This window comes from Dendrobates tinctorius, unplaced genomic scaffold (assembly GCF_039654945.1).
Source record: "Dendrobates tinctorius isolate UK_male_01 unplaced genomic scaffold, ASM3965494v1 ptg000460l, whole genome shotgun sequence".
Lineage (NCBI taxonomy): Eukaryota > Metazoa > Chordata > Amphibia > Anura > Dendrobatidae > Dendrobates > Dendrobates tinctorius.
Window position 1 is genome coordinate 188,675 of NW_027362122.1, and position 14,283 is coordinate 202,957.

At 42.4% G+C, this 14,283-nt stretch overlaps 1 protein-coding gene across 3 annotated transcripts in view; it reads right to left on the bottom strand.

The window, feature by feature from the left end:
• The window catches only part of MTRR (5-methyltetrahydrofolate-homocysteine methyltransferase reductase), a 700,332-nt gene that overhangs the window by 158,222 nt on the left and 527,827 nt on the right, over positions 1-14,283 (bottom strand). For 2 of the 3 annotated variants that reach the window (XM_073564570.1, XM_073564569.1), the window contains exon 13: positions 5,273-5,365. The exons of the other annotated variant lie outside the window; for it this stretch is intronic. In XM_073564570.1, the coding sequence (XP_073420671.1) occupies positions 5,273-5,365 (93 nt within the window). The remainder of the gene's footprint in view (positions 1-5,272; positions 5,366-14,283) is intronic. 3 annotated transcript variants of the gene reach the window in all.

Here is a 14,283-nt window from a genome sequence, read left to right on the forward strand (position 1 = left end):
CCGCAAAAACGAGCCGCCACACAGCATCATCAGCGAAAAAATAAAAAAGTTATAGCTCACAGAATAAAGCGATGCAAAAATAATTATTTTTTATATAAAATAGTTTTCATTGCATAAAACCGACAAAAACATAAAAAAACGACCTAAATGAGGTATCGCTGTAACCGTACTGACCCGAAGAATAAAACCGCTTTATCAATTTTACCGCACGCGGAACGGTGTAAACGCACCCCCTCAAAAGAAATTCATGAAACGCTGGTTTTTGTTCATTCTGCGTCCCAAAAATAGGAATAAAAAGCGATCAAAAAATGTCACGTGCCCGAAAATGGTACCAATAAAAACGTCAACTCGTCCCGCAAAAAATAAGACCTCACATGACTCAGTGGGTCAAAATACGGAAAAATTATAGCTCTCAAAATGTGGTGATGCAAAAACTATTTTACAATAAAAAGCGTCTTTTAGCGTGTGACAGCTGCCAAAAATAAAAACCGCCATAAATAGTAAATCAAACCCCCCGTTATCACCCCCTTAGTTAGGGAAAAATAATAAAACTAAAAAAAAAGTATTTATCTCCATTTTCCCGTTAGGGTAAGGCTGTGTGCACATGCTGCGGATTAGGTGCGGATTCATTTTGTAAAATCCGCAGGTGAAACCGCAGGTCAAAAGAACTGCGGTTTTACCTGCAGATTGCTCTGCGGTTTTGTCCTGCGGTTTTTCATCTCCTCAATAGAGGAGATGGCAAACCGCAGGAGAATCCGCAGAAAGAATTGACATGTCAATTCTTTCTGCGGATTGAAAACCGCAGATAATCCGCACGGAAAATTCCGCACCGTCTGCACTGCGGTTTTTGATTCCCATAGGGAATCATGGTACTGGGGTCCGCAGCAGCCAAAACCGCTGCGGAACCGCAGCAAAATCCGCAGCGTGTGCACACAGCCTTAGGGCTAGGGTTAGGGTTAGGGCTAGGGCTCAGATTAGGGTTAGGGGTGTGTTGGGGTTAGGGTTGGAGTTATAATTGGGGGTTTCCACTGTTTGGGCACATCAGGGGCTCTCCAAATGCAACATGGCGTCTGTTCTCAATTCCAGCCAATTCTGAGTTGAAAACGTCAAATGGTGCTCCTTCCCTTCCAAGCTCTGCCATGCGCCCAAACAGTGTTTTACCCCCACATGTAGGGTATCAGCCTACTCAGGACAAATTGCAAAACAATTTTTGGGGTCCAATTTCTCCTGTTACCCTTAGGAAAATAAAAAATTGGGGGCAAAAATATCATTTTTGTGGAAAAAAATGATTTTTTTATTTTCACGTCCGAGTGTTATAAACTTCTGTGAAGCACTTGGGGGTTCAAAGTGCTCACCACACATCTAGATAAGTTCCGTGGGGGGTCTAGTGTCCAAAATGGGGTCACTTGTGGGGAGTTTCAATAGTTTAGGTACATCAGGGGCTCTCCAAACGCACATGACACCCGCAGACCATTCCATCAAAGTCTGCATTCCAAAACGTCACTGCTTCCCTTCCAAGCCCCGACGTGTGTCCATACAGTAGTTTTCTCCCACATATGGGGTGTCAGCGTACTCAGGCCAAATTGGACAACAACTTTTGGGGTCCAATTTCTCCTGTTACCCTTGGGAAAATGAAAAAAATTGGGGACTAATTGATCATGTTTCTGGAAAAAATACGATTTTTTTATTTTCATGCCCTGGCATTATAAACTTCTGTGAAGCCCTTGGGGGTTCAAAGTGCTCACCTCACATCTAGATAAGTTCCTTAGTGGGTCTAGTTTTCAAAATGGGGTCATTTGTGGGTGGTTTCCACTGTTTATGTACATTAGGGGCTCTCCAAAGGCAACATGACACCCGCAGACCATTCCATCAAAGTCTGCATACCAAAACGTCACTACTTCCCTTCCGAGCCCCGACGTGTGCCTATACAGTAATTTTCACCCACATATGGGGTATCAGCATACTCAGGACAAATTGGACAACAACCTTTGGGGTCCAATTTCTCCTGGTACCCTTGGGAAAATAAAAAAATTGTGACTAAAAGATCATGTTTGTGGAAAAAATACAAATTTTTTATTTTCACGCCCGGGCGTTATAAACTTCTGTGAAGCACTGGGGGGTTCAAAGTGCTCACCACACATCTAGATAAGTTCCTTGGGGGGTCTAGTTTACAAAATGGTGTCATTTGTGGGGGGTTTCCACTGTTTTGGTACATCAGGAGTTTTCCAAACGCGACATGGTGTCCGATCTCAATTCCAGCCAAAAACGTCAAATGGCGCTGCTTCCCTTCCGAGCTCTGCCATGCGCCCAAATAGTGGTTTACCCCCACATGTGGGGTATCAGCGTACTCAGAACAAATTGCACAATAACTTTAACGTTCCTGTTACCCTTGGAAAAATAAGAATTGAGGGTGAAAAGATCATTTTTGTGGAAAAAATATGATTTTTTAATTGTATGGCTTTATGTTATAAACTTCTGTGAAGCCCATGGGGGTTCAAAGTTCTCACCACACATCTAGATAAGTTCCTTAGGGGGTCTAGTTTCCAAAATGGTGTCATTTGTGTGGGGTTTCCACTGTTTTGGTACATCAGGGGTTTTCCAAACGCGACATGGTGTCCGATCTCAATTCCAGCCAAAAACGTCAAATGGCATTGCTTCCCTTCCGAGCTCTGCCATGCGCCCAAATAGTGGTTTACCCCACATGTGGGGTATCAGCGTACTCAGGACAAATTGCACAATAACTTTTAGGGTCCTGTTACCCTTGGGAAAATAAAAATTGGGGTGAAAAGATCATTTTTGTGGAAAAAATATGATTTTTTAATTGTACCGCTGTACGTTATAAACTTCTGTAAAGCCCTTGTGGGTTCAAAGTTCTCACCACATATCTAGATAAGTTCCTTGGGGGGTCTAGTTTCCAAAATGGGGTCACTTGTAGGGGGTTTCCACTGTTTAGGTACATCAGGGACTCTCCAAACGTGACATGGCGTCCGATCTGAATTCCAGCCAATTTTGCATTGAAAAAGTCAAACGGCGCTCCTTCCATTCTGAGCTCCGCCATGCGCCGAAACAGTCGTTCCCCCCCACAAATCAGGTATCAGCGTACTCAGGACAAATTGCACAATAACTTTTGCAGTCCAATTTCTCCTGTTACCCTTGGTAAAATAAAAAAAATTGAACCTGAAGTATTTTTTTTGTGAAAAAAAGTTAGATGTTCATTTCTTTTTAAATATTCAAAAAAATTCCTGTGACGCACCTAATGGGTTAATAAACTTCTTGAATGTGGTTTTGAGCACCTTAAGGGGTTCAGTTTTTAGAATGGTGTCACTTTTGGGTATTTTCTATCATATAGACCCCTCAAAGTGGCTTCAAATGTGATGTGGTCCTAAAAATAAAATGGTGTTGTAAAAATGAGAAATCGCTGGTCAGCTTTTAACCCTTATAACTTCCTAACAAAAAAAAATTTTGGTTCCAAAATTGTGCTGATGTAAAGTAAACATGTGGGAAATGTTACTTATCAAGTTTTTTGTGTGCAGTATCTCTGTGATTTAAGGGCATAAAAATTCAAAGTTGGAAAATTGCGAAATTTTCAAAATTTTTGCCAAATTTCCATTTTTTTCACAAATAAACGCAAGTTATTTGAATGAAATTTTACCACTAACATGAAGTACAATATGTCACGAGAAAACAATGTCAGAATCACCGGGATCAATGGAAGCGTTCCAGAGTTATGACCTCATAAAGGTACAGTGGTCAGAATTGTAGGTGAAGGGGGTTAAGAGAAAGGCCTAAAATTTTTCTTTATTTCGGGAACATTTGTGGGGATCCCGCATCGGGAATGAAAGGCAGTGGGTTTTTGGGAGATGTATTGTTGGCCATATAAGTTTGTTTGGTGGGCGATTAATTCTAGTACTTCTGGGCTAATGAAAATTTGGAAAAAATCAATGGGAGTAAAATTGGTGACATCTACTCTTAATCCAGGGGCTGCAGAAAAAGGGGGAATTTGAGGGGAAAATGAAGTATCATTATACTACAGCGGTGGGGGGACTGCAGTAATTTGTCCTGCCTCTGAAGCTTCAGCAGTGATGACCGACTCCTCTACCATAGGGCAGGGGGATCCCATGGAGGAAGAGTCATCGACACTCTCTGAAAACTACTCTACTTTCCTGCCTAACAAAAAACTAACCCTAATCTAACTCTAGTATTTTTTTTCCTGCTAGCCCTAACCATAATATGTGTAACCCTAACTGCAAAAAATTATTTTAAAAAATACAAAAAAAAAATTAAAAAATTATAAAAAAAAATATATTGTCCCCTGACAATGGGGATGCGGGGATTACGAACGGGGGTGGGTAATTGTACGTTTTATGACTTTTTCGGACGCAGAAATGTTTTTAGATTTCTGACAGGGCAACGCTTGAAGTGTAGTCTAGCTCTCTTCTCTACCATAACAACTACAGTACAAGGAGAGAAGAGAGAGGCACAGCCCAAGTGCTGTCATATTTACTAAATATTGGGGGTTTTGATCACGTGATAGGGTCTATTACACTAATCAAAACCCAGTAGCCAATGAGGAAATTCCCATTGGTTGCCCGATGCAGGCAGGCAGATCTTGGTGGGGGCACTGCGTATGGGCCCATTTTCTTTCTGCCGGAGGAAAGAGGGGGGACAGGGGACAGCTGATCCGATTTCTCTCTCCTCTGATATGAGATCACATCAGAGGAGGGAGAAATTAAATGGAAAACCGGTGCGCCCGCCATTTTCTCTGTGCCGGAGGAAGGAGGGGGGAGGCCGGGGAACCACTCATCCGGTACATAAGGTACCGTGGGGGGCTTGGGGGACCCCATTTCTTTCTCCTCTAATGTGTGATCACATCAAAGGAGAGAGAAATTAAATGGCAAATCTGACTTTTTTTGTTGCAGTCGCCGTTATACCGTTAATAACGGCGATCACAACACTGAAGTCGGTAAAAACCGACCCGAATCATGTTCTCTGGGGTTTCATCTACCCCCAGTAGCTGAGATCCCGGAGAAAATCCATCTCTAGGGGATGCTATACACTTAAACCTCAGCGCCGTTAAAAAGCGTAACTGTTGTTTAAGTACCCTTAACTGCCGCCGTGAAAAGACGTATCAGCGGTCCTTAATGGGTTAAAAAATAAAACTGATACATTCCCTTTAAGGAGTAAAAACATATAAAAAAAATTTAATGACAGCTAATCTTTATCAAACCGGACTCTAAATGTTATTGTGCAATATAAATGTGAATGCAGTTACCTAAATAAGTAGTCCTTATCATGGCTGCGGCAACCAAAAAACAACCACGTATCTCCAAATATGCATTCCTTCTTCTGTTGACGCTGTATTTCTCTAAGATAGAACAAATTATAGGTTAAAGTTAGGGCTACACATAAATACTTAAAAATTATTATCAAGGGGCACTCTGCTTAAATGTAAAACAACAAGATTGTTCCACACTCAAATTTAAAATACAAAAATTAAATAAGCAAAATGCCATCTATGGGGACGCTGAAGCACACAGAAGTAATAATCAATGGGGGCAAATACTTATATCAACAGTCCAAAGCGTTATAAATATGACATAGTACAGGGAAAAATACTACAAATAGTCATGTACTGGCATAAAGGTATACTCACTAAAATATAACAAATCAATTGCCAATGCTCAAAAGAGCTATCATATACAGGTATAAGATGTACAGTAAAAATAAACAATATAATCAATATACCTATGCCTAAATACCCTGTTATATATAAATATATGGTAGACAATAACAGACTGTCTCAATCAAATACATATACCGCCAAAATTATACTGCCCCAGAAAAGAAGGTTGCATCACAAATACAATGCTAATAAGAGTGTCTAAGTGTATGGTAAAACTATAAAATGGATCATTAACAGGAAGGAAAAGCCCTCAATCCCATGAGATATCAAAGCAAATAATCAAAGGCAACCAAAAACCTGTATAAGGTCATAATTACCAGTGAATCGTGGAGGTGCTTCTGGCGTCCCCCGGAAGAAGCTGGGGGCGAAACGCGCGTAGGGGGTGAGGGGATGCCAGGAGCACCTCCCCATAGACGGCATTTTTCTTTTTTAATTTTTGTATTTTAAATTTGAGTATGGAATAAAATTGTTTTTACCACTTTGGATCTTGTCTTTGTCCTGTATACATATTTATGGGATGTTTGGATACTGTTATGTGAAGTGCCCATTGTAATTGATTTGGACATATGTTGATTTAGTTTCCTGGGAGACAAATTGTAACATTCTTGCTGCTTGTGACGGATCGCACAGGGGAAGGGGTTTGTCGACTTCACTCACCTCTGGGGAGGGGAGAGAAGGATCCAGCAGGGATCGACTCTCTGGCACCACCACTCGCCCCAGGTCAGTCAGGGAACTGCACCGAGGGCAATTAGTCACCGGAAAGGCTTCCCTTATATGTACGAGTTATTGAGGCGCTCCCAGTGAGGGGGGATATACATCACCAGTCCAGGCTGAGGATATATATATAAACTTCCCGGGCATCACTGTCAGGGCTCCTCACTAACACAGTATGCTGCTACCAATTCCTCGATCGATATAAGCCCCAGCCGACAGCAGACTTATATCGGGTCAGAAACCAACCCGGGTAGCGTATAATATTCAACTAAGCGTGCGGACGTGGGAATTCGTGAATTGAGATAAAATAGCAGCCCAAGATTAATTTTATATATAATCGGCGCACTATATGAGCAAATATATACAATCAGGAGTGGAGCACAAGGGTAGGGTACAGATAGGGTGCAATTACCATGTTATGTAGTATGTGACCACAGGTAGGCGCTGATGGATCACAGGTCCAAATCTTAGTTACGTGATTCCCCTGGCCATGTCAGCTAATAGTTTTTCTACTGGCAGGAGGACCAAGTCCAAAATGAGGGGCTGCCTAATATCTCCTAGGCTGCTCCCTTGCACACTCTGCGCCCACCCCTGGGCTTGGCCGCCTCCCTCCTCCCATATCTGAGAGTATGATTTTTCCAGCCAGAACTGAGGATGGCCCATAACTTTCCGCCGTAGCTCCAAATGGGTCAGTGCCACCGCCACTGGATTCCGCTGGATTTTATCTGTGCAGGGAGACCATACTGTGTTTAATTCCTGATAGCTTTGCTTTGTAACTCAATAATGCAGGGTGCTAGGGGTGGCTGGATACTATGGGCTCGTGGGGGAAGGAATGCAAGTTCCGAAAATGTGCTTAGCTAGGCTCAGAGATATTGCATTCTGTTATTATAGGTCATTTTCTAGATTCCATATCTCAGAGCCTTGGACTGGTTAGCCTGGGATCTGTTGTGCCACGATGTCAGCCTGAATGAACAAAGGGAGCCAGCTGGTTGTAGCTGCAGAAGAGTTCAAATCCTTGTGATAATTGGTGGGGGCACATTGTCTATGCCTTTTTTGCCCTCCCCTGGAGAAAGGCTTCAAAAGACTACTTGCTAGAGTTAATTAAAGAAAAACATTGGTCCTGGGGAACCCAAGGGTGGGGGGTTGAGTTTGGGAGCCACAGCATGTGATAGAGAATTCCATCAGATAGAAAAATGATATCAAGTAGATAACATTTACCCATATCTCACAGTGCCGTTTAGGGGTGTATATTAATTTGCTGTGTCATTTACATAATTTTATTTGCTAAAAAATATAGAAAAATATATAAAAAGGTAGAAAAAAAGCTATTTTTGGTTCTTGAGGTATTGGACTTTTTTCTTGATACCTCTTTTTTAACTTTAATTACTCACTTTTTTCCATTGTAACTGGGACAAATCATGGGGACCCATAGTATAAGTCCTGATTGGCTCGGTTCCTCCCCTCCCTTACCCCCCTTCCCAAAAAAAGAGAATATTCAGGAGGGTCACAGAAGAGGCTATGTCACAACTTTAGCACTAAGATAACCCTTTGATTGCCTCCAAAACATTGTGATGCTAACAAAGTATCCCCCAAACACAGTATGATAATCCCACAGTGAATTCCTCCATAATCCCCCCAGATGCACTGTATGAAGACCACACAGTACCCCACCACAAAGTATGACATCCCAACAGTGACATTATGAGGCCTCCATAGGCCTCACGAAGCATGATGGCCCCCACAGCATAATTTAAAAGCAAAAAAAAAGATCAGAAAAGAAAACTACTCATCTTTCAACCATAACCACTCTGCTACGGTCTATACAGCTTGTGTTCTGGAGCTTCACACAGCAAGCATGATGTAGTAACTTCATTGCACCCACTGCACTGAGACACCAGAGCTCAGACGCATAGGGAGAATGGTGGAGGAGATAATAAAGGAGAGGGTACAAGGGTGTCAGCTCACGGCAATCTGAAGCACCTTGTAAGGCCGGCATCACACTACCGTGTGTGATGTGAGAAACTCGCACTACTCTATCGCATCAACACCCAGGACCGCAGCTATGGCTGCATAGAAATACATAGAAATACAGACAGCCGCAGCTCCGGAACCACAGAAATTGGCATCTTGTCCCGCAAAAAAACAAGCCATCATACAGCTCCATCACTGGAAAAATAAAAAAGTTATAGCTCTCAGATTAAAGCGATGCTAACAGAATTATTTTTTCTATAAAAGTTTTTATTGTGTAAAAGCGCCAAAACATAAAAAAAACTATAAATGGGGTATCACTGTAAGTGTAATAACTCAAAGAATAAAACTGCCTTATCAATTTTGCCACACACGCAACAATATAACCACCACCTCCCCCCAAAAAATACCTGAATTGCTGTTTTTTGTTTATTCTACCTTACAAAAATCGTAATAGAAAGCGATCAAAAAAATTGTGTGTCTGAAAATGGTACCAATAAAAGTCTCAACTCATCCCGCAAAAAACAAGCCCCCATAAGACTCAGTGAGCTTAAAAATGGAAAAATTATACCTCTCAAAATGTAGTGATGCAAAAACTAGTTTTTGCAATAAAAAGTGTTTTCTTAGTGTGTGACAGCAGACAGTCATAAAAAAAATATAAATATGGCATCACTGTAATCGCACCGACTTGAAGAATAAAGTCGCCATATCACTTATACCACACAAGGAACGGCGTAAAAAAAACAAAACAAATTTTCACCTGCTTCTGATTCTGCCTCCCAAAGACTGCACTAAGGCACGGCACACATTTATCCTGCGCTCTGCGCCTTCAGCGGGGTTTCCTTGTGAATCTGTGAAATACATGATTCAGATGGAACCCCTTAAGAAATTTCCCTATAATGAGGCAGATGGAGGAACTGTGGATGCAATAGGACCTGTGATCCGCAGGTGTACATCTTTTTAGGATTGCATAAAAGTGCCATCGACAACAGTTTTGTGTGCTTCTGAAAAGAAGGACACCGCTGAACTGAGGCCAGACAGAGTCCAGAGTAATTCTGCTGCCTCATTCTAGTGAATGGATCCCTCAGGAGTTTCATCTGAATTACGTCATTTGGAGATTTAAATGGAAAACACGGTCTTATTTATTTTTTTACGCTGTTCCTGGTGCACTTCTGAAAAAAACAACGCTGAACAGAGACCACAGAATACAGTAACTCAGCTCTCTCATTATAATACAGGAAAGATGTATATCTTTGTACCGTGTTAGCCAGTAGATAGAAAAATATTCAAAATTGAGAGTCCTTAGTGGTTGATACCTTTTAATGGCTAACTGAAAAGATGGTAACACATTGCAAGCTTTCGAGACTACGCAGGTCTCTTCATCAGGCATAGACTAATACAAAATCTGAAGAGTCACATATTTATGCACAATACAGCACAGAAAAAATGTAGCGACTTGATCCCTCAGGGGTTTCTTCTAAATCACGTCACTCAGAGATTTAGATCGAAACCCCGATGTAAATGCTCAGCGTAGAGAGCACGATTAATTTGATCTCAAATGTTATGTAAAATGTTCCTAACAAAAGCTTCAACTCAATCCACAAAAAAGGAAGTCCCCACTAGACAATGTAAAATAACCCAAACAAACGCTTACGATGTGGTGTGTGAAATCAACACCTATTGGACCTTACTACAGTGGAACTACATAGATTCCCAATGTTTGATGGCTATGATTAGAAAAATAAGCAATCAGAAAGGTGGAAAGAAGGACAAACACAGGGTCGCAAGACCCCTGCATAGATGGGCCAATCCAAATATACATGTAACAACCAGACATGTCCTAAGTCGGACAGGCGATTCAAAACAGTTAGCCATGAAGAGGTACCATAAGCGTTTGCAATTGTTTGTCAAACAATTGCAAACGTGTATGGTACCTCTTCATGGCTAACTCTATACCACAGATAGGGACATCACTCTCTGTATTGATATACTACAATGGGGCTTCGAATTTGTGAGACAATTGTCATTTTGTCTGTTTTATTATAATCTGTGCTCTCTAGGGGAATGTGTGCAATAAACATATATATTTGTCGTTTGATGCAATTTAAATGTTTTCTTTTTGCATCTTTTATGATAGATGGGTATGGTCCAAGAAATGGAATATTCATTTCTGGAGACAAGTTGGCATTTGGCCCTCAAATTGTTGATTTTCACCAACATATCGCCTGTCCGACTTAGAACATGTCTGGTTGTTACATACAGTCATATGTTAAAGTTTGGGCACCCCTATTAATGTTAACATTTTTTCTTTATAACAATTTTGTTTTTTGCAACAGCTATTTCAGTTTCATATATCTAATAACTGATGGACTCAGTTATATTTCTGGATTCAAATGAGGTTTATTGTACTAAAAGAAAACGTGCAATCTGCATTTAAACAAACAGTGAGTACCCCTGACGAAGTCACTTAGGGTGGCAACACGTGTTGGGTTCCTGCTCTGCCTGGCTCTTCTCCACATGGGGTTTATTCATAGACGGTGCCTTCCTGTGTTATTATACACGGTTGACTGTCTTAGCCCTTATCACTAATCCCTATGTGCCTCTATCTTTTCTGTTTCATTGCTCATCTACAGCATGCAGCGTCCACTCATTTAGGACTCTGCTACTGATATTTCATTGGCTATGTCATTTAGGCTTGGATGTCCTTTAAGCCTATGTATTGCACATGGGTAAAACTGCCCTTGGTACTGCGTTTACATTTACTTGTTCACAGGTTGCACCTTAAGCGTTCCAGGTTGTGCAGCTGGTCCTAGCCACCATTGCTTGATATGTTATCTAATATTGTGAGCAATTACTCATCATACATCTAATCTATTTTCTATTCTTGTGTGGGCTTAGAACTTTTCCTGATAGATACTGTCAGCCTTATTATGGTATGCTGTTTATATAGGCATAGGGGTTTTTTGTAAAAAAATTTTGTGTATAAATTACTTCCATTGTGGGGTTTTGCTTCAGGTGGTTGGCTCAATTACGAACCTATTGATGGTTGTAGGTATGTCACATGTGTGACTATTTTTAATGTTTTTAAATGTTTGTGCTTGTCTTTCAGTGTCAAATAAAATTGATTGATTTTATGCTATTTCCTGCCTCAGGTGAACCCCTCTGTGTGGCCTATTCCTTTTTTCTTTTGTAATATAGGGCTTCTCCAGTGGGTCATAGCACCCGCCAACCATAAAAGTAAAATCTGCACTATAGTATAGCGCTCCTTAGCTTCTGAGCTTTGCATTGTGCCTGATAAATATTTCCCGATTTTTATGTAGGGTATTGGCGCACTCCAGAAAAATTGGGACTTAGAAAAATTAAAAACTTGGGGCTAAAACAACATTTTAGTGGTAAAAATGTAATTTATTCTTCACCGCTCAATGGTATAAAATTGTGTGAGGCACATGTGGTGCATCTCTAGATGAATTCATTGGGGAGTGTAGTTTGTAAAATTAGTTCTCATATGGGGTGTGTGGAGACATGGGTGGTCAGTGGGCGACACGGTCTGCTATCCGAAACCACATGGACCAGGAACAGGAAATCCTACAGATACATAAGGGTGGCACCTCTCCCACGCATCAGTTGGTTTACAGAGCACAAGAGGACCGCAATGGTTAATAGCATAATTTATATACAATACTCTACACGACTATCAATTACCCGTGTACATATAAGAGGAAGAAGTGCACACCCAAATTAAACTAAAGGGAGGGAATGTACGGGTGCTGTCATGGACTCCGAAAAATACCGTTAACCGGTGAGTAACTACGACTTTATTCGGTCGTCCATGACAGCACCACCTGAGAGAATTACAGAGAGTAATAATAACTTTAGGTAGGGACTACAGCCTGCAGAACCCTGACACCAAAGGAGAGGTCTGAGGAAGCACCCAGGTCTAGTCTAAAATGGTTATAAAAAGTGCTCGGAGAGGACCAAGTAGCTGCCTTACATATTTGGTCAATTGAGACCTCCGATCTCTCTGCCCACAAAGTTGCCATGGCCCTGGTGGAATGCGCCCTCAGCTTGCCAGGGGCCGGTTTGCCTTTTGAGGTGCATGCTAAAGAAATGGCCTCCCTAATCCATCTCGCTAGCGAACTTTTTGAAGCCCTAAGGCCCTTTCTAGTGCCCTGATAGGAAATAAATAAGGCATTATCTTTTTTCCAGGGGTCGGTAACTGCCAGGTATTCTAGGAGACATCTCCTAACGTCTAGCGTGTGTAATTTCCTTTCCTTATCGTTCGTGGGATTAGGGAGGAAGGATGGAAGAACTATCTCCTGAGTTCTATGGAAACTGGAGGCTACTTTAGGCAGGTGTGCCGGATCGGGTGTAAGAATTACCCTATCATCCCTGAATTGTATGTAAGGAGGGAGTCTAGATAGTGCCTGGATGTCACTCACTCTATGGGCAGATGTCAACGCCACCAGGAGAGCCACTTTAAGGGATAGGTTTTTCGTGGAAGCTGATGATATAGGTTCAAACGGGGCCTCTGTCATGGCCGTAAGGACTAGGTTTAGATCCCATGGCATAAATTTATTTTTTACTAACGGTCTGAACCTGCCTGTTGCTTTAATAAACCTATTGATCCAATGGTTGCTGGCAATGTTGCAGTTGAACAGTGCCCCAAGAGCCGACACCTGTACCTTGAGGGTGCTGGTGGAGAGTCCCATATCCAGACCTTTTTGCAAGAACTCTAAGATCTGCGCTATGGGAGTGGACTGTCCAGCTACTACCCCCAAGCTCTGAAGGAATCTTTTCCAGATCCTCACGTACATTTTTGTTGTAACCGGCTTTCTGCTTTTAAGCAGTGTGTTAATTAGGGCCGGGGAAAAACCTTTCTCTTTTAGCAATGCCCGTTCAAAATCCACGCCGTCAAATGTAGGCCAGCTACTTGTGGATGGAAAACTGGGCCCTGGGACAGGAGGTCTGGGATGTTTGGTAGGACCTAAAGGTCGGATACCGACATGGTCCTCAGGCATGAGAACCATGCCCTCCTGGGCCAAAACGGGGCGATCACTATAATCCTCGCTTTGTCCTTCCTGACTTTCCTCATCACCAGGGGTAGTAGAGCCAGGGGAGGGAAGGCATATGCTAGCCTGAAGTCCCATTTGATTAGAAGAGCATCTACTGCCAGAGGGTTCTCCCTGGGATTCAGGGAGCAGAACTGCCGCACCCTCCTGGTCTCTCTGGTGGCGAAGAGGTCCACTTCTGGTTGCCCCCATTTTTGTACTATCTGGTTGAAGATGGACGCTTTTAAGGACCATTCTCCTTGCTTTAGGAGGTTGCGGCTTAGGAAGTCTGCCGTGGTGTTTTCCTTTCCTTTTATGTGCAGAGCTGTTAAAGACAGATGATGTTCTGCCCACTGGAACAGCCGTTCTGCTACCTCCATCAGGGGCTTGGACCGAGTGCCGCCTTGGTGGTTGATGTAAGCCACGGTGACCTGATTGTCGGAGAATATACGAACATGGTGCCCCTGTAGATACACAAGATGATTTTTAACTGCCTTCTCTATGGCTGTTAGTCCTTTCAGGTTGGAGGACATTTCCAACTGATGACTATCCCACAGGTCCTGAATTAAGGTTTCCTCCATGTGGGCCCCCCAACCCGTAGGGCTTGCATCCGTGGTGACTACCCGGGTTATGTTATATTCCCAGGGTACCCCTCTGGCTAGATTGTTCTCGTCTAGCCACCACTCAAGGGATCTCAAAGTCTGTTGGGACAGAGTTAACCGGCCTTCTAGATACCCTCCCAGGATTTTTTGGTGGCGTAAAACCTCGCTCTGTAGCACCCTTGTATGGAACTGGGCCCACCGGACCGCGGGGATGCAGGATGAGAGAGAACCCAGGAGGGACATTGCCTTCCTGAGAGACATGGTAGGG